This window comes from Phaenicophaeus curvirostris, chromosome 8 (assembly GCF_032191515.1).
Source record: "Phaenicophaeus curvirostris isolate KB17595 chromosome 8, BPBGC_Pcur_1.0, whole genome shotgun sequence".
Classification (NCBI taxonomy): Eukaryota; Metazoa; Chordata; class Aves; order Cuculiformes; family Cuculidae; genus Phaenicophaeus; species Phaenicophaeus curvirostris.
This window is the reverse complement of record NC_091399.1, coordinates 18,606,179-18,632,378: the sequence shown is the minus strand read 5'-3', so window position 1 is coordinate 18,632,378 and position 26,200 is coordinate 18,606,179. Positions and strand designations below refer to the sequence as shown.

Here is a 26,200-nt window from a genome sequence, read left to right as displayed (position 1 = left end):
TCTATATACTCTGACCAACCTTTATCCTTTAATAATTTTAATAGCTCTCATTCAATCCGTGGCTGTTTTTAAAATTTATTTTTACAGTGACACAACATAGACTTGAAATAAAAACCAAATTTTGCACAGATTTGGATCTGAACTGAGCTAGGAAGCCTGCTTAAAAGGGATGAGTGTCTCTAAAGCAAAGCAAGAAGATATAAACTAAGTCACAGAAATGGTACTTGTGTCCATGGAGAACATACAGAAACCACAATAATCATTAGATAAATCTTCTCCTTTTTCCCCTCAGGTATTAAAACAGGCAAATTACTTGCCAAAAGTAAAGAGGGGTATGAAAATATTTGCAATATTCAAGTTATATATTTTAAAACACGAACAAATACTGTTAAAAAAAATACTGAGCTGCTCATTTCAACTCGAAGCACTTGCCCTCAGTTTAATAATCAAAAAGCCTCTTTGCTTTTGGATACACTGACCAAAGGCTGACAGAGCAAGGAAAGCCAGACTCTAGCTGAAAAAAAGTCACATACAGATGACAGACAACTGAACTCACGACAAAACTTGTAGAGCTAAAGAGCAATCAACACACCTGCAGGAATTTCAGCACCATCTGAATAAACTACAAAGCCATTTCAATTTTCCACGTACTTCACTGGCATGAGGGAAAAATAACATGCTATCAGCAACCTAAAGGAAATTTTTTCCTAGTAAAAACTGAATATGTAATGCAATCCCCAGTGGCGACTTCAAAAGTATTTATATAGGTCACTGCCCACGTTAACACTGACGTTTCACTATTTGCAACTTTAGATGAAGGCAATGAAAATAAGCAAGTTATGGATCTACCAGAACTCTCGCTTCTAATACACGACCATTGACAGCAATGCCTCTTGGCCAACTGGAAATATTAAATAAATATTCTCTTTTCCCTATTGTCAGAGCTTAATTGTACGCTGCGATGTTTTAATCTCCTCCTCGTATTCAATGAGAAAAATTCCCCCTTTGCAGGAAAGGCACACTTACTGGCACTTTGAAAGGAGACGTATTCGATGCATCCATGGAGTTGGTTTTCTCAGAGGTGCTGGTCCCGGAGATGCTCCGTCGCCGAGGAGATCTCTCTGCTGGGACCTCTGAGGAAGAGAAAAAAAAGAAGGTGACTGGGTGCCGGGGGGTGGGGAATAGGCAGGTTTTACGCTCTGCAGGACAGCAAAGTTTCACGTGCAGTACTGAACTGTTCAATTACACTCACCTGTTTTTCTGTATCTTATTTACTTGCTAAATTACAACGGCATTTCCACAGACTGAATCAAGATTGTGAATCTGACTTAATTGTGGGCTATAGGCAATTAAAATAAAAAATGCTGGTAAAGTTCAATACCCAAACACAGTATTCTAACACTGTTTGAGAGGCAGTATTCAGAAAACTTTAAATTCTTTTATTTTTTATTTATTTTTTACATAAGCGATGCAGTAATTAGCAGATAACTAAAATCAAGACACAGAAGCTCAATTTTAGTCTTAGATGAACATGATTTGACAAAGGTCAAAGTTCGGTCGAACACAATCCCACTACTTGCTCCAACCAAGCAACCAGCACAACTCATCACTGCCCAGGTAATGTGACATATATATCTCTGCAGATAAAAAAAATAGGTCAACTTCCCTTCATTCTGGCAATATGACCTTACTGAGATACGACTTTGGCATCTTAAATCCACACAGGCTGATCTGCCGAGCACAAAGATTGATAAAAGACACACTTGCATCTTTTCCTAGCATAAAGACTAGAATAACAGCGTAATAAAGTACACACCGTTAAAAATCTCTACACAGCACACAGATACTGTACATACATGCATTTTTATATATATAGCCAGGTACACACACACGTCTACACTCAGATACCTTTATCACAACTGCTGCCCATCTCCAGCTCAACTGCCAGACTTAAAGGAATCCGGCTGCACAAAACACCCCCCGACACGGGGAGGGCAAAAATCACTTCCTAGCAGAAAGTCCACTGTTATCTTCCGAATCGTAAAGAAAAGGAGTACGCTGTGAATCCAGAGAGTGACATCTTGACTCCCGCTGTTTTCCTTTTGAGAGACGGATGCGGCTTAAACTTCCATCGCTGGCTGCCTGGCCCTAGGGATCCGTGCTACTTCCACTCGAGAGAAAGCCGGGGCTCTCCGTCTCCCCCTCCCTCCCCACAGCTTGCGGAGAGCAAGCCGGCGAGCCAGCGAGCGAAGAAGGAGCACCCAGGACTGCAGCTATTCAATCAATCGCTCCGGCTGCACATCCTCATTAGTTACTTTCAGGCTATTAACAGACGCCCAACTGCCGGCTTCTCTCTGCTACAGAAATTTTCCCTGGGTATCTTGATTCACAGCAGCAAAAAGGGTTTGCAGAGATAGGCAGCCAGCTGGAGCCACGAGAACAGCTTTTTCCTCAGAATAACCAGAGAGAAAACAAAACAAAACAAGCCTTCTTGAAGGATAACGTTACCGGTGATGTCTCTGCACACCGGATTTTGATTTCAGCACAGTTATAACATGTATCTCTCACGGATGCTTGAGGAACGACAAAATGGAGCACGCCGAACGAGAGGCTAAGAAATACGGACCCTGCAGTATAATGTAGACATTTATCTCTTAAAAAAACCAAACTGCCACCATTCAGGCTCTCATTCTGCTTGTAACCATCGATGGGGAACGAGCTGCCTCCCAAACTGGGCAAACAAGGTCCAACACACACGGGAAGACAGGCAGGGCAGAGCCGCTCGCTGCTGACTGTTAGGATGATGCTCAAGCCCTGCTCGCTGCTGACCATTAGGACGATGCTCAAGCCCCGCTCGCACCGACCAAGTACATCAGGGTCTGTCAAAGCTCACAGTGACTGCGATAGAGCGATACCACTCTCGAGGAGGTTTCTCCTGCGGCTGATGAGCAGCACCAGGCACTTCCTTGCACAGCTCGGGGGGCATCGCCCGTGCCAGCGCTCCAGCGTACGTCCCCATCGGGGCACCTTTGGAGAACAAAGCGCCTGGAGCGGGGCCAGCGCTCGGCCAAGGGGTTTGAATGTCAGTCTGCGGCCGGGGCTCCGAAGCCTTTGCTGGTTGCTGGTTGCTGAAGATGCGCTCTTTTACACCGCCAGCCTCCTCCCCCTGCCTCTGCCAAGGGGAAACTTCTCTCCCGTAGCCCCTGTAAGTACTGCTTGCCCAAGGAGAGCCGGAGTACGCAGGGTTTCACTGGTCGCTTCTGTAAATGGAATCAAAGCAAATGCGAGCGATGTATTCGCTTGGAACTGGGGGCTGAAGCGAACACCTTTTCTTTTCCATCAAATAGCAACGTGTAACGTAATGGGTCGGGGCTTTCTCTGCCTCTCACACACAGGAAATCACATCAAAGCTGCCTCAGTAATTTAACACAGTCTGCTAACTTTGCTGAGTCATAAATGAAAGCAAGAGCCTGAATTCCCCACCACTGCAACAATAGGTTCTGCAGGAGGAGCAGTTTAGGGAAAAGTTGAAACCAAACAGAGTTGAAAAGCTACAAGGAACTCGCCCATCTCTCCTTGCTGACCCTCTCCCCCCACATTCACTCGGCAGCAATTCAAACTCTCTGCTAATAAAACAAAGAGATTCTATCACTAAAATGAGTTTCTTCCATCCTCAGACCACCATGAAAGTGTATCACACGGGGAAGGGAAAATGAAATATTCACAAGGTGCCTGCAAGGAATGAAAAACTTCCTTTGCTTCTCTTCTTCTTCCCAAGAAAACAAGAGCAAATAAACAACAAGCTCATTCCTCAGGAAAAAGAAGACCTAGATATAGCAAAATTGTCGAGATACATTAACTGGAAGTGAAAAGCTAAGTCACCTGCTACGATGCCTGTAGAACAGTATTTTTGCTGAGTTGAGTAAAAAAAATAAATAAATCTATACTGTCACCACTCGGCACAAAATTAGACAGTTCCCTCCCCTGCTTCCCGAGTGATGCCAGAGGCTGTTCTTGCATAATCCTCACCTGCTGGAAAAATCAATGCACCTCTCTTCGGCTTAGTATTAAATTACAACCGCTCTCTGCATTGCTCACTCAAGGGGACCAAGACTATGGATAAATCACATCGTTACTATGGGTAAGCTATCTGAAACCCTTTTCAGCCACCCTGAATTTCAGTGAAGAAAAGGGAGAAAAAGAAAAGTTGACAGATTTTCCCCTTTGCAACCTTAAAAAAATAATCCATCAAAAAAAAAGAGTTGTAAACATTCCTATGGGACACTTTTAATGTATCACCTCATATATTGGTGAGATGCAGTAATAATTACGTAAATAAATATTTATGCAAATAAATATTTACACACTACACGGAAGCGGTCGGTTACAAATTAGATGAGCCAATTACCCGGCAGATGCCGCTGAAGAGGGATCTGCCCAAGGATGTGCTGAAGACAGGGCTCCCCACATCACGCCATCCTACCTTCTCCCACTCCAGCGCTTGTTTTGTGGCCCCTTAGCACCTCGTCCACCCGTGCCTTAAACCCCTCCAGGGAAGGTGAATCAACCCCCTCCCTGGGCAGCCTGTGCCAGTGCCCAATGACCCTTTCTGTGAAGAATTTTTTCCTAATGTCCAGCCTAAACCTCCCCTGGCGGAGCTTGAGGCCATTCCCTCTCGTCCTGTCTCCTGTCACTTGGGAGAAGATGAAACAAAGCTCCCAGCTCTGCAGGACAGTGCTTGCTGCTTGATCTCTATTTTTCTGAATTAGAAAGGGACTGGAGAAGGGCAGGAAAAACAATCAGGAGCGAAGAAACATCCCTCAGGGGTTAGAGTGAGAAGAATTAAGGTACCGAACTTGCCAATAAGGTCACAGAAGCAAAGATTAGAGGGATGTCCACCTACTCTGGGCTGGCAGATCCTACGTTTCTATAATTAAGTTCTCAGCCTGCTCATGTTCTGCACATCAGCCTTTGATCAATTGTGACTTGTAGCTGCTCATAATAATCAATAAATCATAAGTCCCAAACAATAATCAGTCACAATTTTATTATTTTCAGCAGTTGGTAATAACACATGGCTTCGCATGGGCCAGGTAACTGCTACAACATCCTTTGTTCTGATGTGCGAGAAGGATTTGGATCTCAAGGTTACGTTTTTCCATCCACTAAAAAAAAATAAAATTGTACTACTGACAAAAAAAACCAAAAAAACCAAAGAAAATTTATTTCCCAAGACACAGATTCTATTGAGAAACAAAAAACCAAACTGTCCTCAAATTAATTCTCCAATTCTCATTGCTCTCTCCAACTACCTGAAAGGAGGTTGTAGAGAGGAGGGAGCTGGGCTCTTCTCCCAAGGGACAGGGGACAGGACAAGAGGGAATGGCCTCAAGCTCCACCAGGGGAGGTTCAGGCTGGACATTAGGAAAAAATTCTTCACAGAAAGGGTCATTGGTCCCTGGCAGAGGCTGCCCAGGGAGGGGGTTGAGTCACCTTCCCTGGAGGGGTTTAAGGCACGGGTGGACGAGGTGCTAGGGGGCATGGTTTAGTGTTTGATGGGAATGGTTGGACTCGATGATCCGGTGGGTCTCTTCCAACCTGGTTATTCTATGATTCTATGAAATATCTTAATTTGATATCTTTGTTTTGTCTTTAGTAGGAAGGGGGAGACTGCTGGTGTGTATCATCCACTGCTTAGGAAAATAAAAGATAATGAGATTTCAGGGCTTGGGACTTCCTTTTGTTTTGTCTGTGCACATCCTGATGTGATGGTACCTAAGTTTGCGACTGGAGGGGATGTGATTAATAAAAAGAATCAACTCATTCTGCCTCTCAAGCCTTGCTTAATTGCAGGAATTGGAGAAGCAGAGACCAGTTCAACACCACCAGTCACCTTGCCAGCCCCACGCGTGCCCAGACCACCTCTCAGGTGCATTCGCACTAAAATGTCCCCAGTGGACACAAAACCAAACCCATCCTTGCGTCGAAAGGGACCTTAAAGCCCATCCAGTCCCACCCCCTGCCATGGGCAGGGACACCTCCCACTGGATCAGGGGCTCCAAGCCCCATCCAACCTGGCCTCGAACACCTCCAGGGGAGAAAATAACACGATCTTTTGGAAAGATTTTATAAAAAGAAATCTTATTATTGAAGCTTTTTAAGAATGGGAAAGACAAGCGACTGTCTTGAAGAGGACAGGCAGAAGAGACTCTCCTGGGGATGTGGGAAGGGACAAGGAAGCAATAAAAAGACCCCCTTCAACATGCTTTTCAGCTCCATCAAAAGGCCAATTAGCCTTACGGATTAACTACAAAAGAAATAGAGAGTAAACACCTGCAGCACTTGACTTTCTGTGACTATTTCTTTTACAAACACAAAGAAGTGAAGGACTCAAATCTAAGCTTGGAAGAGCTGGAGCACTTATGGGTCTGCTGTTGTCAGCTGGTCTTGGAAGGCGTTACTCCTAGATGTAACCACCAGTCCAGAGGTTTGCTACCAAGATAGAGATCCAGTATTTGTTTCTCAGACAACACAAAGGACAGAGCTTGTTTCTTACTTTACCAAGACAGTACCCTAAAACTTGTAGCATGTAGAGCAGAAAATCAAACCAAAGTGGAGATAACGCCTTTCTGCTTGTCTACATTTTGATTAATGATTTTCACTGCAAGCTGTTGATCACCTACCACAGCTAATACAGAATGAAGGTGCTTGTTGGACCCTGGTGGTTTGATCTCCTCCCATATGGGCATATTTAAAAAAAAATTAACCCCTGACACTCATATATACATCACTTTTAAAAACATGGATGTTCCTCCAGTGGGAATATTCAGCTAGGCTGCTAATTCAAGTACTTTCATTCCAAATAAACTACTGTGCTAAGCTTATTAAAAAGGGAGCATCTAATTCAGTCTTAGAACCTTTTAAAAAATAAATAAGCGTTGCAGCAGGTACAAACCCACAACACGCTCCAAGGCAGTTTATGATGTATCAGTACAGCACTGATATCAGTAGCAATATGGCATCCACAACTCTGTAAAGGCAGAAGAGCCTGGGTTTGTCTCACTGTCTCTTTAGGGTTGTTTCAGAGTGCTCAGGGGGCAGCACTAATGAGAAGGAGATCTCCTTGGGTGCAGTTTTCAGTATTTACTTACAGTTTCTTCTACCCTGGTGAATATATGTACCAGCTGAAATAATTAAGAGACAGTAATAAAAAGCAGAAAGACCAAAAGCGTTAGGAGATTCATAAGAAGGAACATTAAGGAGAAGAAATGCCTAAATAGCACCTTTCAGGTGAGTATTACTTAGTGAAATAGGAAGCCTCATATAAAAATAAATAAAAATGTTAATGTTTTATCTTGGTGTATGCCTTCTCTCCCATTTTGCTCACCTGGGGAGAAAATCAGACTTAAGCCCAATTCACAGACTGTCATAAAAATTGAACTAAATAAGAAGCTTAAGGTGAAAGCAAACTTGAAAACCCCGATCTTTTTGAAGTCCTGAAGTCCAAGTTCGTGTTCACACTAAAACACATCATGCAAATTCGACAAGGTATAACTGAAAGAACATAAAAATCTGCAGTCACAGCTTTTCCACATTTATCAAGACAACTAGACGAGGGAAAAAGCCAGAAAAAGAAACATCACAGAGAATGGAACCAAGTCACAGTACACTGAAGTGCACAAAAGCTACTGAGCCTGGAAAGGGCAATACAAAGGAAACTCTGCAAAGCTCGCTGACAATAGAACTCCATCATCAAACAACTGCTAGATAACAATTACAACCAAAACCTCTCCCAGCCCATCAGCAGGATTTTTAGAAGAAGATATGTGCTTTACTAGGGATTGAGTCCATCAAGCCCTGCCAGATGATCCAGGTGGCTATTAAAGATTTTTAATTCACAGCCAGGTAATTCTGTTGGCGTGAAGACCCTTGCATAGTACTGGCATATAAAAAAGTGCAATTGAATTAGTGCCCAGTTCAGAAGGTGCATAGCAAGCAACCTAACTGACAGAGTAAGTCACTTAAAAGACATTTAAGTCACTGATTCCTAAAGGACTTCACATTCTGAAAGACAAGACCTAACATGCAAAGCAGATGAATACACAGAGGAGGCTGGAAGAAAGGGCAAGTATATCATAGGAGAGAATAATTTTTTGGCTTTCAAGTCCTGATTCTGACAATTTCTTTTTGCAGAACGTTCTGAGGAAACAGCGAGTACAACATCAGCTGTTACCAGACTCACGCATTGGCTTTGAGGTGGAGGAACGAAGCCTCCAGCTCTGCAAATGTCAGTCTGAAATGAAACAGATGCATGCCCAGAAATCGCTTAACCCATCCTTTGCACGATGTGCGCGGTGGCCACACAAAATATGGAGGAGTTGCCCCTTTTCAACCTCCTCATGCATCAGCGTGAAGGCCTTTATTGCCTGACTCGCCACCGCAATGCAAATCGCCCAGACAACGGTGCCAACACAGAAGCAGACACGAGGAGCTATTCCACATGACCTGGAGATGCTGATGTCCTCGTTAGTTCCTAATGATCTTGGGCCGCCTCTGCTAATTCAAATTACCTTGTGTTTGCTGCAGAGAGATTGCACACAGATAATTAAGGCAGATCAGCTGATGCATGGTAACTTGTTCCCGCAATGTAATTTGTTTAGAGGCTTATGACAGACATGCATTAGTACGATATCAATATTTATTATCCTCTTTATTATACAACAGCCTTGAGCCACGGCTTTCAAACCCCATGTTTTTACTCTCTGCGAAAGGGCTGTGAATCGAGGCATTCCTGAAAAAGCAATCCTTTGCTCTGGTTATCGGGATATGCACACAGGTGAGTGGCTTTTGGATGCATCAAAGCTCGACAGCTCTTCTCCGTCCCTCTCAGCGGGCCAGAAGGCTGCTCCAAAGCTTCAGCACCTCTCGCTCGCTATGGCAGGATTTTGCCCCTGAGCAATAATAATTATGGTTCTGGACACACAAAAAGTCCCAACATACTGTAGACATCCAAGGGATGTCACTGAACCTTAAAAATGGCCCCACAGTCAAGAAACCATTTTGGAATTAGTATCTTTTTTAGATAAAATAAAAAAGATAATTTAAGCACTTGGAGGCAAAACATGCCACCTTTCGTGGCTCAGCTTTGTGATGCCCTTCAGACGCCAGCCTGGATAAACACTTCCTTGAGTTCCTGGGGTAGGATTTAGGAGAAACCTTGAGGATCTTCTGGTTTGGAACAAAATGTGAATGCAGGTACGTGTGCAAGGCGGGGAAACTGGCATCCCGTGTGCCAACCCATGCATACCCTCGTCCCTGTTCCCATCTAGTGTGATGCTTCCAAAGAAGGCCACAGCGCGCAGCAATGAGGTACTACCAAACCAAACGAGACTCTGTGAGAGCCCCTTACTTTTCTCCCATGCTCTGCACTGTTCTGGACCTGCTGAGTTAAGAGAAGTGCTTACTGCAGCCGCTAGTGTAAATTCTACTGACAGAGCATGGCCACACCAGGTACCCGACTCTCGTCTGGGGGAGGCCACAACACTGGGGAAAAACCAGCATCTGGATTGGCTGTTGCTTAATCAACTGACAGCCAAAGATCCAGAACGGTGATTACTGTGTCCTGGGGAGGAAGATGTTAGAGCAGATATTATGACAAACATTACTTTAAACGGTCCATGGAAAGGAAAAGGGGCACTCAGATCAAGTAGCCCATCTGAGCAACACAGTACCTGGAAATTATCAAAACAGAAAGAAAGCAGACTGTGTCCCGAGAACAGAAGCCATTAAGGAGAGAGATGGAACGGTTTGTGGAGATGAGATTGAAAGAACAAAACCAAATAACAAGTTTGACATAGCAGCAGCAGCAACAGCTCAAAGGGAAAGATGAATCAATAACCAGCATCTATGTGTGAATTCTGTTTAAAACATTTTCAGCCTCCTAGTGGTACTTACACTGGCCTATAAATAAAAGAACAGTTTGATTTTTCTACCTGAATGCAAGTAAACTGAGGTGTAAGTAACCAGAAAAAGAACACAGGACTGTTTGTGCTTCCTAGACTCAATTTCTAGGCTAGAGTAGTGCCTGATCCCTTGACTGAAATCTTTATACTCCAGCCACCTAAGCATTTCTCTTGAGAAGCAAAACTTTGAGCAGCTCCTCCAATTTATTTTCCTACCATCACCCAGCTGACAAGTTGTAGGCAAGCTGACAGAAATGAGTGGAAGGAGACTGCACACAGTGGTCAAACGGCAGTGAGGAGAAAACCAGACCAGTAACAGTTTAGTCCAGAAAGGACTTTCTGTATGGCACATGCCCATTTATAACTTGACCTCTGCCCAATGTGTTTTGCAACTCTTTCAAACAGACTGTAAACAAACTTAATTAGCAATCACATACCATTCATAAGCTTTTAAAAAGAAATAAGGTCAGAGAGCTAAAGGAATGAAGAGATTAAGCCCCAGTGAAAGTAGTAAAGGCGTCCCAGTAAAGTGTTATAAAAATAAAAATACAGTTAGTACCCTACCGTACCAAGAAACGAGAGAAGGCTTTTCTCATCTTCTGTGCTGCTATCCAGCCACTCGACCACATCACCAGGAGAAAGAAGACTCATTCTCCAGCCAGAAAACTTTTCCATACAGAAAACAGTAAGTGAACGAAGCAGGGCAGGAAGGGTGGGGAGGAACTGATGGTCTTGGGATTCCAGAACTCCAGTTATTGTCTACCCTGACAACATGAGAGCCTGCTCCTGCCTCGACCCCTCAGCCCTACGCCTAGCAGCCCCCACTGACCAAGCAGGCATGGGTGGGAGCAGTAAGTGGGATCTGTATTTGTTGTCCCTTTGTATCAGGTTTCAGTCCGAGCTGGAACAGAAAGAAGGCAAAAATGGGGAGCAGCGGAAACTGAGTTTTTAAAATCCAAAAGAGGTAGCAGGTTATGATAGAATCAGTTTAAGTAAAAAAAAGAAATAGGTCTCAGTGCTAAAGAAGCTCAAATAAGTCAGCACAATAGCTCATCAGCTAAGCATAATATATCCCTGTCCTTCCTCATAGGGCTGGCTTTGTTTGAAGGCTCAGGTATGCTAAAAGAAAAAGCAGCGAGCTTAGAGGCAATTTAAATACCCTCCCTGTCACCAAGAGCCTGCCTTCCCCTGTTTACCAGCCCCTTCCTACCCCAGCTATTATACCAGCATCCCAGCCTTTCTTAGAATGAATTTGTTCATGCAATGGCAGGTTGATCAATCTGTGACTAGGAAGCTCCCACCCCTCCCTCTCCCCTCCTCCTGCATGGCGGCGGCATTGATCGGCAATAATGGAATCTGCCTGGGACTGCCAAGAGCAGCATTAGAGAGAGGGGAGCTGCTCCTCTTCATCAGCGCCCGCAGCGGTCACAGCCCTACCAGGCTTCAGCCTCGGCGGCAACGGGGCAAAGAGAAAGAGGTAAGGAGAGAGCAGCGTTCTCGGGGGGTCGCAGAAGCCATCGACGCTAATGGTTGGTTGGGTATTTAAAAAAATAAAAAGAAGATAGATGGGAAATCATTCTGGTCTGTCAAGAGAGCGAGCGTGCTCCGCGCAGCTCCGCAATGAAGCCCTGTCACGGTGACTTCACGGAGGGTCACATTTAATTGTACAGGATTTATAGCATATGATTTATTCGACACAAAAGAGCATTTTACAGGTTTACACATGCATGAGCAGAGACGAATCCTGATAAGTGAGGGACTCCTGGGCCCCACAAATCAAAATTGCCTTTGTCCTCAGGGGATGGGGCTGGTGCTCCGATCAAACTGCTCTCTTTAAAGAGACAGCCACCTTTTGTTCACCATTTTCTGAACCTGTCTTTATTTTAAATAATTTATACACTTGCCAAGCCCTATTACGAACTAAGGCACTTGCTGACCACTGACTAAAACCCAAGCCCGGAGAGCAACAACAAAAAGCCATTAGATCAGCAAAGCGATGAATTAGCTACCAACCAACGAAGGAAAAAAAGAGCTATGAAGTCCCAGTAGGGAAGAACACTCCAATTACGAAGACAAACTGTAGCAAGCGTTGTTTGTGTAGGACAGATATTTTCATAAAACACCTGCCCGGCAGGGCAGATGCTGTACAGAATTCACAATTAATGAGGGAATGCGGGACAGACGGTTCCGGAGTGAGGCAGCACGGGAGGCTTAGCAGAGCAGTCCTCCTCTTCACACTGAGGAAGTACATGCCTCAGTATCAGCAGAGGGATAAAAACCAGAAACGTTTCCTACATAATAGAAAAGCCAGCGACAGAGAGACATCAGATGTGTTTCCCATCCATGCAAAAAATAACAGCTATTTTTTTAGGCAAAATGAGCTTTTCCAATAAATTTTACTGCACGTGTGTAAGGATCACAGATTGCCCAACTTTTACAACTAGAATCTTCTTTGAGTAAAGAATGTGTGAACTGATGACATGAATCTATTTGCGATAAGCACAGAATTAAAAGCAGTTTAGAGAAATTATTAGAGAGCTATTTTCTGTCTGGTTGGTCAATATGAAACAAAAATTTCACCTCCTTGCTTTCATGATAATTTTCCGTGAAACAAATACTGTGCCCAATAGGTTCTAGAGAAAACAAAGTTAAGAGTATTGATTTCCCATGGATGCTTACCAATTTCATATCCTCTCAAGGAATACAGATTGCGTACAGATCCTGTTTTCCTCCCTAGCTGCCTCATCTTCTATCATAATTTACTCACCCTTTTCAATGTTTTACAATGTTCAGGATAAAGGGGGAGTATATTAAATATCAAATAGGAAACTGGCTTATTGGAGTATTTTATAATATGGGGACATTAAAAACTTTAAACAACAGAGGCAGAACTGGCAAAGAGTTCAGCGGGAAGGATGTAACGAGGCACTGAAAGGGCATTAAAGTTTTTCATATGCCGACCTCTCCCATGTATTAACATTCCTGGGGCAACACACAGAGGGGAACAAACCAGCATGAATGCTTCCTTACTATAAATCTCCTTTTTGTGTGGTTAACAGGTCGCAGCACCAGGCAGGAAGGCTCTCGCAATGGACTGTCAGGAGGTGGAGATGTGCATCGGAACCAAAGCGTGAATTGAAGAGGTCAAGTTCTCATAAGAAAGTAAGTCTCAAACACACCCCGTCAGAAATCTTGGAAATCTAAAGCAATACACAGATGTAGAACCACTGACGTTTAGAAACACCAAATCCATCCAATTTTTATTAGGAATAATGGTGACAGTCACCTAACCTGACTTGGAACACCTTTAGAACATCATCCAGTGACTCTCCTCCACTTACTGCATTATCTCTAGTTGAACCAACACACACCTTCAAGAGAAAAGGGTGATTGTGAACAGACACTGTAAAGACATAAAGAGCCGCTCTGTTCCAATGGCTAACTCCATTCGTGCTTAGCCATTTGCTCCTTAGTTCCAAGAATTACTTGAACCAGCCTTATCTCCCAACCACTGGGCACTGGTTGACATCTGGATGCTTTGACACTCTCCATTATCAAATTCTGGTATCAGAAACGTCCTCCCTGTTTACATCCTTTGAATATTTAGTTTCAAACAATCACTTCAAAAGTATCTTGAATCTCCTCTGTAACATTGGTTTTACTTTTTAAAACTTTTGCTGGCCAAGAAAAGCCAGCACTTGAACTTGCTCCAGCACTGAACTTGCTCCACAACTGCAGGAGGGATGCAGTGCTGGAGTTGCCAAAGGCAGAAGAAAGACTGTGAACAGCTTCTTAGTCTTTCTTCACCTTAAAGCAGATCTTTTGCTCTAGAGCTTACCAAAAGCTTTCAAAAAATAATAGAATAATAGAATTGTTGATGTTGTAAACGACCTCAAAGACCATCAAGTTCAACCATCAGCCCAACACCACCGTGCCAGGACAGCCAGTTTTTGAGATAAGCTGCAAATAAGCAAGAGAGGAATATTCAAAACCTGGCTAACTTATTTTCATGCTGTGAGACCCACCTACACTGGAAAATAAAAGTTTGTTGAATCAATGCAAATACAGATAGCAATTGCTCTATCGACCAGAGTGCAAGTATGCAAATAGCCTATACTGGAAAGATATAGAAAGGTGGAAGAGGTCAGCAAAGCAGTAATTCAAACAACCCGAACCAGGAGTAAGCAGCAGGTAATCCCTGTCTTCGAGAGACTGCTGTTTTCCAGAATTAGCCCTGAGAGCCATACAGAATAGCACGTGAAAATATGAGAAAACTCTTTCATAGCGTTGCAGTTCAACTCCCTCACACCCCTGAGTTCCGAAAGCATTTGAATCCACAAGGCTGACAATGAAACCAAGCCCTTCTGTTTTGGAACCTCCTATCTAAATGAATCGTTTAAAACTTGTATGCATCCCCAACTGGTAATTCTTTGCTTTACCATCAACAAATGCACTTCTGCTCTGTTCTGCAGCGTCACCCTCCTACAGTTATGACTCTGAAACCTATGAAGCTTTGCCATCCTGTGGATTTAGAAGTCGGCATTCTTGGTAAGTGAAACTACACGGAAGCATGACAGCTCCGATTTTTCTACAAGAATTGTAGTAAATGATAATTCATAATATATGCAAAAAATTGAGCACAGATGCCTTCTCATGCAGATGCTTTGTAAGCACAAAATTGTGGTAGTATTATAAATCATAATGTATTAATGTTCACTGCACGAGGCACTTATAAGAAGAGGAGAAATAGATCATACTTGCACTAAGGACAGACTCTGATGGACTGATTGATGGATATTGCTACAGTCAGTAGACGTTGTCTTCAGAGCAATATTTATCAGACTCTGTAAACCCAAGTCATTCTTATTAAAATGCTCTACAGTTAATTTAGGGGTGAATAAGGACAGGATAGTTGCACACTTGAAAAATGAAATGCTTCAGAAGAGAGAGAGAACAATTTTTTTTCACCAAAAGCAGGTAGGCATAGACACATAAAATAGCTCTTGGAGGCTGCAGCACTAGTGAGCCCACAAGAAACAATAAACATCCGCTTCTCCAACTCCTGGATCAACGTACATGGCAACACTGCTCACCTCTATGCTTGTCCATTAGGAAATAGGAAAAGTTACTGGAGTCGGTTTGCCCTAGAAGAACACCAAGTGGTAATAACTTTCCAACCCTATTCAGTGCCACAGCACAGAACAAGCAAGCTAGCTTGGAAATAAGTTTTCCAGACATCTACAAATGTCAATTCTAGATGCAAAAGGCTCCGTTTCCTGCATTAAATAATTTTAAATGCCTATCCACAACGAATGTAATTTTGCTTTGAGAAGCAGTATTACAACATGACAGCCTTCTAAACGTGCTATACCCTGGTTGAAGAGCTCTGGATGGACAAGGCTGCGTAGCTCATCGTGTATTACAGAACCGTGGTGAAAGGATTCACAATGATTTTGCGACACAGATAACGTTTTGGCTTAAGCTACATCAGCAAACCCAGCGTCTAATACTGTGACACAATCCTTTGAACAAGCTATGAGCAGCTGAACAGGACAATGCTCTTGCAATGTAATCAATAGTGGATTTATGTCAGACGTTGAAGATGCGGATAGCCCTGCTGGAGTGTGGCAAAGTACACAGAAAGCCCTTTTTATCAGAAAAAAACCCCAATGGACAGTCAGGTCTCTCCTTAAGCCAGTCCATTCTGTTGTGGAGAGTGAAGCTGCGCTGATGAAGTACCAGCCCATGCATACACATTATCATCTAGCATTTTATCCTGTCAGATTGCTTAATGAAGTGGTTTTAGCACAGTCAATGATCTTTAGCACTCGCTCTCAAAAGCTCTCATCCAGCTGAAGATGACAACCTCTACACGCCACAGCACTGATGCAATATTATATTTTCACCAGGGTAACAGTTCCCTTTGCTTTTCAGAGTGAAGACCAATATCCTTCCAAACCCAGCTGGGATCAGAGGCGTCAACCTAGTGGTTACCCAGGAGGGAAAGCAAAGCAAAGAATTTCCTAAATAACAATTGTTGGAGCAGTAAGGAACCCGGGGCAGCAAAAGCTGCACCTGCTGACAGTCTGTAAAGATAAATAGGGACAGAAAGGCTCAAATGAAGGTGAGAAAACCAACAAACCTTGAAGTTCTCTTGTATATAGTAGTACAGGCAAGACATCCCTTCTACAAGTGACATTTTAAATAACGCCAGGAAGCTATTTCCACACTTAGCTTTGACAGGGCATCACAAACAAGCCAGGAACCAAAATGAAAATTGAACCTAAACCTGAAGGGGCTAGCCAGCCTTTAGAAAGCTCTTCCAGAGCCACTGAGCCTCCCTAGCGAAATCACCTGCCCTCTTGGCTGGCTATCTCGCCTACACAGGAACAGCAGCGAGTCCCTACCCCAAACACTTCAAAGAACGACACTCGCCAGTACAGAAGCTGGATTTTATCTCCTTTGCATTATAAAGATATACCTAACTGCCTACATGAATCTAATCAATGCTTCAGAGTCTTTTCCATTATAGTGAGCTATGTCTTAAGCAACCTCCCATTTGGTTCCTCAGTGCGTATGAACTATCTCGGGTATACACAACATCTCAGAAATACAGATGTGCTTTGCAGATTAAAGAAAAACAGCTGTCAGGAGCTTAACAAGCTTCTTGCCAAGGAGCTGAATTTTAAACTCCTTTATAAAACTTTTTTAAACTCCTGAATATTCTAACACAACATAAACAGGTGGCTTTTTTTAGAAGGACGTCTGCCCTAGTGCCCTCCCTATATCCCCATATTGTGTTTTCCTGGCAAAACTGATGCAAGACTAACGCTGTAGGGGCTGGAGATGATTCCTTCCTCCTGAAGCTGGAGATGATTCCTCCAACATGAAGCTTTGCTGAGTCTAAGGCTACACACCCCTATACTATTTTTCCTTCAATGTATTAATAAAGAGATGCTTGAGGAGAGCAGGAAGAACGGGAGTCGAACCGTCAGGTGAAGAAAGAGCGAGGCACGGACCGGCATCCACACCCCAGCGAACACCCAAAATCGCTTAAGGAAAGAAAGCTGCCTCTATCTAGAGGCCGAGGAGGCAAGCACAGAAGGACCATCGTGCTGTTCGTGCACAGAAAGAAACACGCAGTCTTAAGGGCACTTTAACAAATTGCTGTAATTGAAAATTGAGATGACTGTGAGTTTGGTTCTTGGGCATGCTAACCCTAGGTAAGCCAGTTCCAAAAAATCACAAGAACTAGGGAAGTTTTACCGCTGTCAGTCAAACTGTCCTGTTACTGTTGTCCACTTCTCCACGGAAAAAAAACTTCGCTCACGTTACAAAACAGTGACCTAACCAGAAGCAATTGCTGGATTTTCAGAACTCCACTGATGAAGCAACCACGGGTTTTATTTCCCCATTTCCACACCAACCTAATTACATTTTTGTACTCAGTCCAGCTTCAGGTATCCTCAGCACAGCCAAGGGATTGGGCTAAGTTATGCTCCTAGAAGTGTGGTAGTTTATAAGTATCTATTAATGACTACTCAAAAAACATTAAGCTAATTTAATTCCAAATTAGGGCCAAGACATTATTTACAGAGTCATCCACTCTGAAGTGCCTTTCCAAACTGCGAGACATACACCTCATGTAAACAGAAGGCTTGTATTAAAGTATGACTACACCCAGCTATACATTTAACGAGCAGGACGTAAAGACTACTTAATTCCTCATGCTGGTATTCAGGCGATGCCTTGTTTCCCAGGAATATGTTCATGAAGAATTCCTTCTAAATTCTTTCCCTCTAACCGAAAATATGGAGCTTCAAAACCAAAACAAACCCCACACTTTCCTAGATTTGCAAGCATGAAGATCGATATGGAAGTCCTTGCTCAGTAACACTTTAAAATGACAGATTGAATCCAACTGAGCCTCAAGCACTTCAGTTTAAGGATTTCTGAGCAAGCAGCTTTGCTAGAAACATTCACAGAATGGTTTGGGTTCAAAGGGACCTCGAAGCCCACCCAGTCCCACCCCCCACCATGGGCAGGGACACCTCCCACTGGATCAGGGGCTCCAAGCCCCATCCAACCTGGCCTCGAACCCCTCCAGGGATGGGACAACCACCACTGCTCTGGGCAACCTGGGCCAGGGCCTCCCCACCCTCACAGAAAAGCATTTCTTCCTAAGATTTAACCTACATCTCCCACGTTTCAGCCCAATTACCTCACCTGCTTCATACATCCAGCCAGCCCAGAAATCCAGGAGCTCTTCCATCTTTTAAAGCGTAATAGTATGAAAGAGGAAGAGAAGGTTATTTTTTGAATTTGATACTAGGAGGACTGAAATCACCAGTGTATCAAGCGATATCAGCATCACGCTGTTTTTCTGAACAAGTATTTCCAAGAAATGCAAACTTCAGATACAAGCACAGCTTAAACATGACCAAGACAAAAGTTAACAAGAATGAACACTGCTTTTTGTAGAGGTACTGGAAGGGAAATAGAAAAAAAACCCACAAATATTTGCTGACCACCAAACCCAGCACAGTTTCCTTCCTTCTACCCCCTAAACCTGCTGTAGTCCTTGAAGAGTCAACTTTCCAAGCTAGGAAGCTTTCCTGGCTGTATTTCCAAGTCTCCCAGGTATGAAGAAGAAGAAGAAAAAGCAGCAACTGCCTAGAAAGCGCATGGCAGGCGGGCAGTAAGCTGAGGCATCCACTGCTCCCTACCTCTGCCTTGCTTAAGCAGTTCAGGTACAGCACCACTGCTACTTTACAGAACATCTTAAAGGCCCTACAGCTTTTATCTGTTCTAAATCATTATAAAAGAACTTTATTAGAAAGACAGATGAGGAGAAGCACTTAATATATGACGGATTCATCAAAAATTATATTAGAACACCATGGAAGGAGTATCTTCTAAGTAATTCTTCCCAGTGCTTGTAATGTGACTGATAGGGACAGTGCAAAAGGGTGAGCAATCCAACACGTTATTATTGTCCTCAAGGAATCAACTGCTCCATCCTTTGCACTTGCAAGATGCTGATGAGCTATGAATCATCAGAAAGAGGCAACAAACAGGCAGGTTTGGGGGGCAAGGGGACACGCTGCACGAAGCTGTCCTCCGAGTTGCTGTTGGGGCAGCAAAGCACTTCCCCATGAATGCTGCAGTGAGACAAGGGAAAGGAAAACAATTTTTCTCGCTTACCCTGCAGGCCACATCGTTTGCACAACTCATGTCTTCATAAGTGCTGAATTTTACCGAAATTCAGAAAATAATGCAAGTGAAAATAATTGATTAAGGCAGTTTTGTTGGAATGCTGTCATCACTCGTTTTGGTCTCTACTATTAATTTCTGACCTAGTGTTTTTCTCAATCAGAGCAGAGAAACAGGCAGGAACGACTTCTCTTATTCAGACAGTTATCTAGATGACATCTCTGACAAGCAAACAAAGGAAAGAACAAGTCAGTGAGGGCTGGGGCTTGGGTGGCGTGGGTGTTTCTTGCCTTCTATGACTGGACGTGATAACAGACAACTGCAGCTCCGAGAAAAACAGTTCTAGATGAGAAAGAACCTAACATCTTATCATTCAGCCTGCACCATTCTGGTGCCATCAGAATGTATAAGACCCACACAGATGGCTTCGAAGTACTCTGGGAAGAGATTCAACAGGATCAATATGAGATCTCCTACTGACCATACGACTTCTAAAGCTTCTGGTCAGATCCCATAGGAATTGCCACACCAATTTCAGCACAATTTACACTCTTCCTACAAGGTCTAGCACAAGGCAACAGCTTTATATAGCACTCCCACGACAAGTTCAGCTTGCTTGTTTTCAGCACAAACGAAATACCAGCAATTCTTGCAGAGCAGGGTTGGTGGTGCTGTGCCAAGAGGGAGCTTTACTCCACCCTGAGGTCACTGCTTGCTCCCTTTATATGTCAAGAAACCGCAGCTTCGCCAACATCATCAGATGTGAGTTGAACTCTCCTTGACTGGCACAGGCGAAAAAGAGACTAATTCACAATAACTTGCATTTCTAACACTGGACAATGAGATGGAAAACCACCAACAAAAACCTCTTTGTGTCCAGTAGCCTGAAAGCGTGCAGCTGGCACTTACCAGGTACCGAGCAGAAAAGCAGGAGCATTCTGATGAATGCGTGGTAGGGACCAGCAATATGATTTCCTACCCCTGCCTATGAATCACGTGGCTTTCCTCCCTCTCACTAGTCAGTTCCACCTGTGTTTATAGGAATAATATGTTAATCTCTGTGTAAGCATCAAAATAAGGCAACTGCCAAAGCCCAAGGCCTTTCCAAACACGAGCGATCAGTACACGACAGGCAGTGCATGGAAGGCTTGTTCAATTTGTTTTCAGATTAGAGACCAAATTCAGTGGTGAAACCAGGAAACACAGCGAGGCAAGAGATGGTGCAGCTTAAAGAAGTTTTACGAGGACATACCAAGTCTTCCATCTTGTGGACATGGGCTTAATTCCCAAATGATGCAGCATCTTCAAAAATTCTTCTTGAACAGTGGTGAGAGTTTCTCTGGAGAACATAGCTGACATTTTAGAGTGACGTTAGGACATGCCACGACAGGGCTTTAAAAGCATGGATGTGGTGAAAGCTGGCATTAGAATTATGCTGTATTGTGTACATTTGGCACTTTTTCTGTAGCCATTATCCCTGGAATCAAACAAATGTTGAGACAATCCCAGCTTCTATTCTAGAAAAAGGGCCTGGCTTTCAGAGTTTGAGCACGACTGAGCTTAAATCTGAAGCCTACTCCAAAAAGGGTCAAAACAAGCAGGAAAATGAATTAAAAAAAAAATATTTCCAACCTCCTTTTTTCCAAGCCAGACTCGCCTTTCTGACCACTTGTGGCTGGTTCCCCTTCTGAAGGTTGCCCAGAGGCTGGGTCTAAGCAGAGGCACCAGCAGAGCTGTTTCACCTCTCTTTCACGACAATTTTGGCACCATTTCCCATCAAATCCATAACCTACACAGTCACAGGAGGCCGTTGACCATTTAACACGTGGAGGTGGTAAACTGGAACTGCGTGCAGTGACTGTAGCTGCATTGTTTGCTTGCTGACTTTTTGTGCAGCTCTCGCTCTCCCTCCCTAGAAGCAGTCACCCATGTATGTAGAAAATTAAATGGAAGAGGATCATTAGGTCTCCCTTCTGCCACCGACCCTGTTTCAAATCTCACCATTATTAGCTCTCCTAAAAAACATTTGTGCTGTCTGGTCCCAATTAGCCAAGAAATCCAGATAAAAGGAAGTATTCCCTTTGTGGAGAATTACAGCTTTGAAAAGGTAGGTACCTCTGCAAGCTGGAAAACTAATCTGTCTCCTGAAGCCAACATGCCATTTACAAATGCCATCCATTCCACGTATTTTGCTGCATCACATCATTCTCTGACTTCCAGTACCACTTTGCTGGAGCAAGACTTAGTCCCAGATGCCAGCAGCCCAAGCCTCAGTGTACCAGAATGCCCCGTCCTGCTTATCCACCAATGAAACCGATTGGTTCCCATGAGCTCTAAAGAGCCATGACAGATCTTTCTGACAGAAGTCACCTCACTTACTCGTTACAATCACACCCTTTCCCTGTCTGTATGGATTTTAGAGAGAGAAAGTGGGAGTGCAGCCACAGGGTATCTGATAATGTTAGGCACAACATGAAAAATGTGCAGGAATGTAAGTTGCTGCTCACGCCTGCCCTCCAGAACTCCCCACTACTGCATTTTTAATTCACTACTCTATTAACATGTTAATTGTATGAAAGAGCCCCCCCCAAAAGGACATGAAATTCTAAAGGGTACGTCCTGGTAACCACCACAAAATCACCTAAATGAGACTTGGAAAGGATCTTGATTGCGTTGCCTTGAGCGTTTCTGATTAGTTTGCCAAAAGTTTGTTTGTTTTTGAAAGAAACGTGTTTGTCCAGAAAAAAGCTAAGGCAGAAGGGTTTCATTTTCTGATCATGTAATTCAAAGGCAGCTGCAGAACCACCTCATTGGTTCAGGCTAACAAAACCAGCCTCTCCAAGTTAGCAAATTAGTATTCTCCCTGCTCTACAGATGAGGAGGAAAATGACTAAGGAGGACTCCATAAACGCTACCTGTTAAAGGATGCTTCCAAGGTGGAAAAATTTTAACTCTGAAGATTCCATTCCCTGTTTCCTTAGACAACATTTATTGCTTTTGCAGCTACTGAAAAACGTTTAACTATATCAAAAAGGCATGAAATTTAAATGCTTTCCAGCTTGCTACCACTTAACAATACATTTCAAGACCAAAGCTGCTAGAAAAGCAAGCAGCATTACTAATGCAGCGCCCTTTCTACTGAAAACAAATCCTCTGTTTTTTATGAGCAACCTGTAGGATTCCCTGCACAGCTTTGATTTCCCATCACTTGCTGGAGGACACGAAGCAAGGCTGGCAATATCCTATATGCTGAAAAAAATCATACAATGCTAACCACAAGTAAACACTGACAAATATCCCCGCAGCACGGAACGATGTCTGGCCTCATCCACAAATCCAGTATCATAAAAATGCACTGACTTGTGTGAGGTACGTAAAGGCTTTCAGGGAGAGGGAGGAAAGTAAACCTGATGATTTAAGTAGCAATAAACTAGATTTTTAACTGGAAAGCCAGTATGAAAACTTGTTTCTCACAACTAGATTATAGTTGAACACTAAAACGTAGTTTCTGTATTAGTGAGGAGAAAAGCCCCAATAATAAACTTTTCCATTCATCACAGTAAATTTGTGTACGAATCTTTTTTTCTAAAACCCGTGTACAAAACTAAAATAGCAACCCCCCCCCCCACATTTATATATACATGCAACACGGGAAAACGCGTTGAAGTTTTGCTTTAAGCCTATTCACTTCAAATTGCCAGCCAAACACCTTCCAACCCAATCCTGTCTCACTGGAAACGCTGCAGCAGCAGAGTCCCTGCTTTGCATGGACCGTGTCGGGAGGGATCTCTCACCTGTGAACTGCATTCTGCGGTAATCCTAATGCCTCAACCATGGTCCTGCCACCACGCCAACCAGAAAATCGGTGTAGCCTCCGCGCGCTTCTCTCCCGCGCTGGTTTCTCTGCCTCAGACACTTTGGAATGCAGAAAAGCCAGAGCCCGTCAAGCCCAAGCCTCTTCGTTCAGTTCCTTGGCTCGAATTGAACAATAGCCACCCTTCTGCTGCTTGCCTTCTCTCTCTGAGCATGGGATGCCTGCTGCCCTCCCTGCAAACAGCGACGCGAGCTACCCGGGGTAGGTAGAAGCTTCATTTTTCCTGTCCCAAGGGAGAGTGGGGGAGCAGAGGCAGCGCAAGCACTCGGGGTTGGGTAGAGAGGGTGTGGGCAGGAGGAGACTCCTGCGAAGCAAAACCACTCCGATGCTGAGAAAAGTCTGGGATTTCACACAGCTGCCTCCAAATCCAAAATGAGCTACGGGGAAACTTAAGAGGCAGATACCACTGCGTGCACCGACCAGAGTGCAAGGAGGCAGTCGAGATGAAAACACGGGTTTGGCAGCCGGACGAGGAGCTACCTCCAAACGGGTCTGACAAAACTGCGTGGTATTTGAAGGTGTTTCCTCACTTCTAAATGTTTCTACAGCTTAGGAAATAGGCAGTACCAAAACAGCCCTGGAGAGTCACTTAAACAAACAAGGAACTCTCCCCTCCTTTTGTTTCCTGCACTTTTTTTTCCCCCTTTAAATTCAATCTAAGATCTACGCCTTTGAAAGCAAAATGGTGACGTCCGATACCAAACGCCTTTTCCTGAGCTCTGTTCTTTTTTGTTTTTAAAGTGCTGAGGGCTGAACTTCCAGGTATAGCATTGCTCTAAAACAACAAGACAAAAGCTGTTCTTTAAGGTGCAGAGGCGAAAACCTACACATTTTGGTTGCCGCTGCCATCGTAACGTCCCTTATACGTTATAATGCCCCTGCTGAGAATAGCGTGTCAAGCTGGATCAGTTTAAAAGTCCGTGGTTTGATTCCCAGCAGATCCCACCTGCCAGTCGGGGACCAGAGCAGACAAGCAGGCACACCAGAGGAATGCAAAGTGGTTCAGCCTGTTGCTGAACAGGCTAAAATTGCTCATGAAGAGCAAAGAGCCTGCACGCTCTCTCCTACCTTCTGCAGCCCTTGAGAGAGGGTGTGCGGGGTGCCGAACATACCTACTTTACTCTAATTTTGCTATTTGTTCACAACACAGTAGTCTCCTTTTTTCCTCCAGTGCTACCCATCTCCTTTTTTCTTGCAGGATTACTTAAGATGAGCTTCTGTCCACTGTCTTAGGCAATAGCCTTGCACGCTCTGGAGGTGTTTCCCTTGGAAGAAACAGCAGCTTTGCTCACCTACCCCCTGCCAAGGCTCACGTGAGAGATCTGTGCAAACAGCACAACACAGCCCTTGGGAAAGAAACTTGTTGAATGCTTGCTTAAACAATACTGACTGTAAAATAAATCAGAATATCATAATGGGTCCCTTGAAAGCCAATCACTAACCGACAGCCAGGGATCTCACACCGAGGGATGGAATAGCAGCTCAAAGAACAGACACCTCCAAACCCCTGTCACTAACAGCAGTATCGCCAAATCAACGGTTTTGCTGATAGACAAATGGGTTTGACCTGCAGCTCAGAAATGCCTGATTACCGGACACAGCAGGGCAAAACGGTCTCAGGATCTGCAAAAAGTAGTAACAGCTTATAAATGATTGCAATCTCCTCTCTCTTACCACCCTCGCTCCGCAAAACCCTAAGTACTCTGGTAATTACACAGAACGCTCCATTCCAGAGCCCGGTACCAACTGCATTTGCAGCACCACAGAAAAGCATCTCCCTGGAGGGTGGAGCAACATCAGAGAAGCCATGTACACCACAGGGCAGGAGAGAAAAGATGGAAAAAGTAAAGACCGGGACATTAAAGCTAGTCTGTACATCTCTTCAAAGAATTCTAATGCTTTTATGGGCAAATGCTGGCTTTTTCTTGACTTTTTTTTTTTTTTTTAAGTTTGTCTGATTACATTGACTCTGTGTTTTGTTCTTTTCATTGCACATCATTCAGGAATCCTCTGGTTTTTAAATCAGGGTTCAAATAGAGGGGTTAAAACCAGCTCTGTAGCGAGGCCGTAATCTGCCTGTTACGTCCAAAGAAGCCATTTTAGCAACTTAGGAAGGTTCAGTCCTGGTATCTATTTTTGTCAACCCTAAAACTTGCTGTAATGACCTCAAAATAAGATCTCTGAAAGGCTGAAGGAGCTGTCAGACATAAGCAAGCACAGCAGCTGGAGAATTAGTAAGAGACAATGAATTTAGGGAGATATAAAACCCAACCAAACCAAAAGAAAAGGGCAAACAATACAAGGTCTTTGAAGTATCCTAGAAATCTGCCCACCTGCAGGAATCTGAAACGTAGTTTGCGAACTCTAAGAATAAAAGTTGTTTCTAAAAGACTGTGACTCTGAATAAAGATTATCAGCGCCCCCCCCCGATAACATCACCTGTATCTCAGCACCTACTTTGGTTCAAATAACCAGTCTTCTGACAATTCTACTTCTCACAACAAAGAGCTGTGGAATTGGAAGGACAGGAGGTTGCTCAGGGAGAGTGTTGGTGCAATGAATTCACCTGTTCCTGGCCAGCTTGGCTGTTCAGAGCAGGCACCTGTACAGCTTTTGCCTCCGAGGCAGCTGCTGAAGAATCCTGCCAGCAGAGCAGGAGCAGTGGGAGAGAGAAAAAGAAGATAGCTAAGAGTTGGATTTTTTTTTTTTTAAATTTCTATTTTAAATGTAAACCCACTTCTTTTAGTATAAATCATTTACAACTGAAGGTAAGATGTCGGCTTAAGGTCTATCTTCCTATGATCCATCTGAACTACTTAAAATGAGAAAGACGTATGGGAATGCTTGGATGAGTGTTAGCCTGACAGAAGATTTGTAAATGCCAAATTATACAGGGAGAGAAGCTACTAGAAAAATGTTTTAATAAACATTCTCTTTATATATCCAGTGCATTCCAGATTCTTTATCTAAAACACCAGTCGTCTATATTCAGCGAAGCTCCCGTTGCTGAGGACACAGAAATGAATTTAAAAACTGACAGACATCATCAGGTTTTCTAACATCACAGAGATCTGATAATCTGAATAAATTCAAATTACTGCAACCTGCCCCGAGTATAGCCTTTTTTATCAGGAAAAGTTACTGAGTTCAG

The 26,200-nt window shown here is 43.7% G+C and overlaps 1 protein-coding gene across 8 annotated transcripts in view; it reads right to left on the bottom strand.

Moving 5' to 3' along the window:
• RASAL2 (RAS protein activator like 2) overlaps window positions 1-26,200 on the bottom strand; it is a 176,257-nt gene that overhangs the window by 47,610 nt on the left and 102,447 nt on the right. For 7 of the 8 annotated variants that reach the window (XM_069862625.1, XM_069862626.1, XM_069862629.1 and 4 more), the window contains exon 4: window positions 1,027-1,133. In XM_069862625.1, the coding sequence (XP_069718726.1) occupies window positions 1,027-1,133 (107 nt within the window). Of the gene's footprint in view, window positions 1-1,026; window positions 1,134-22,969; window positions 23,119-26,200 lie in introns of those variants that run through there. The other variant, XM_069862630.1, reaches the window with a different exon arrangement.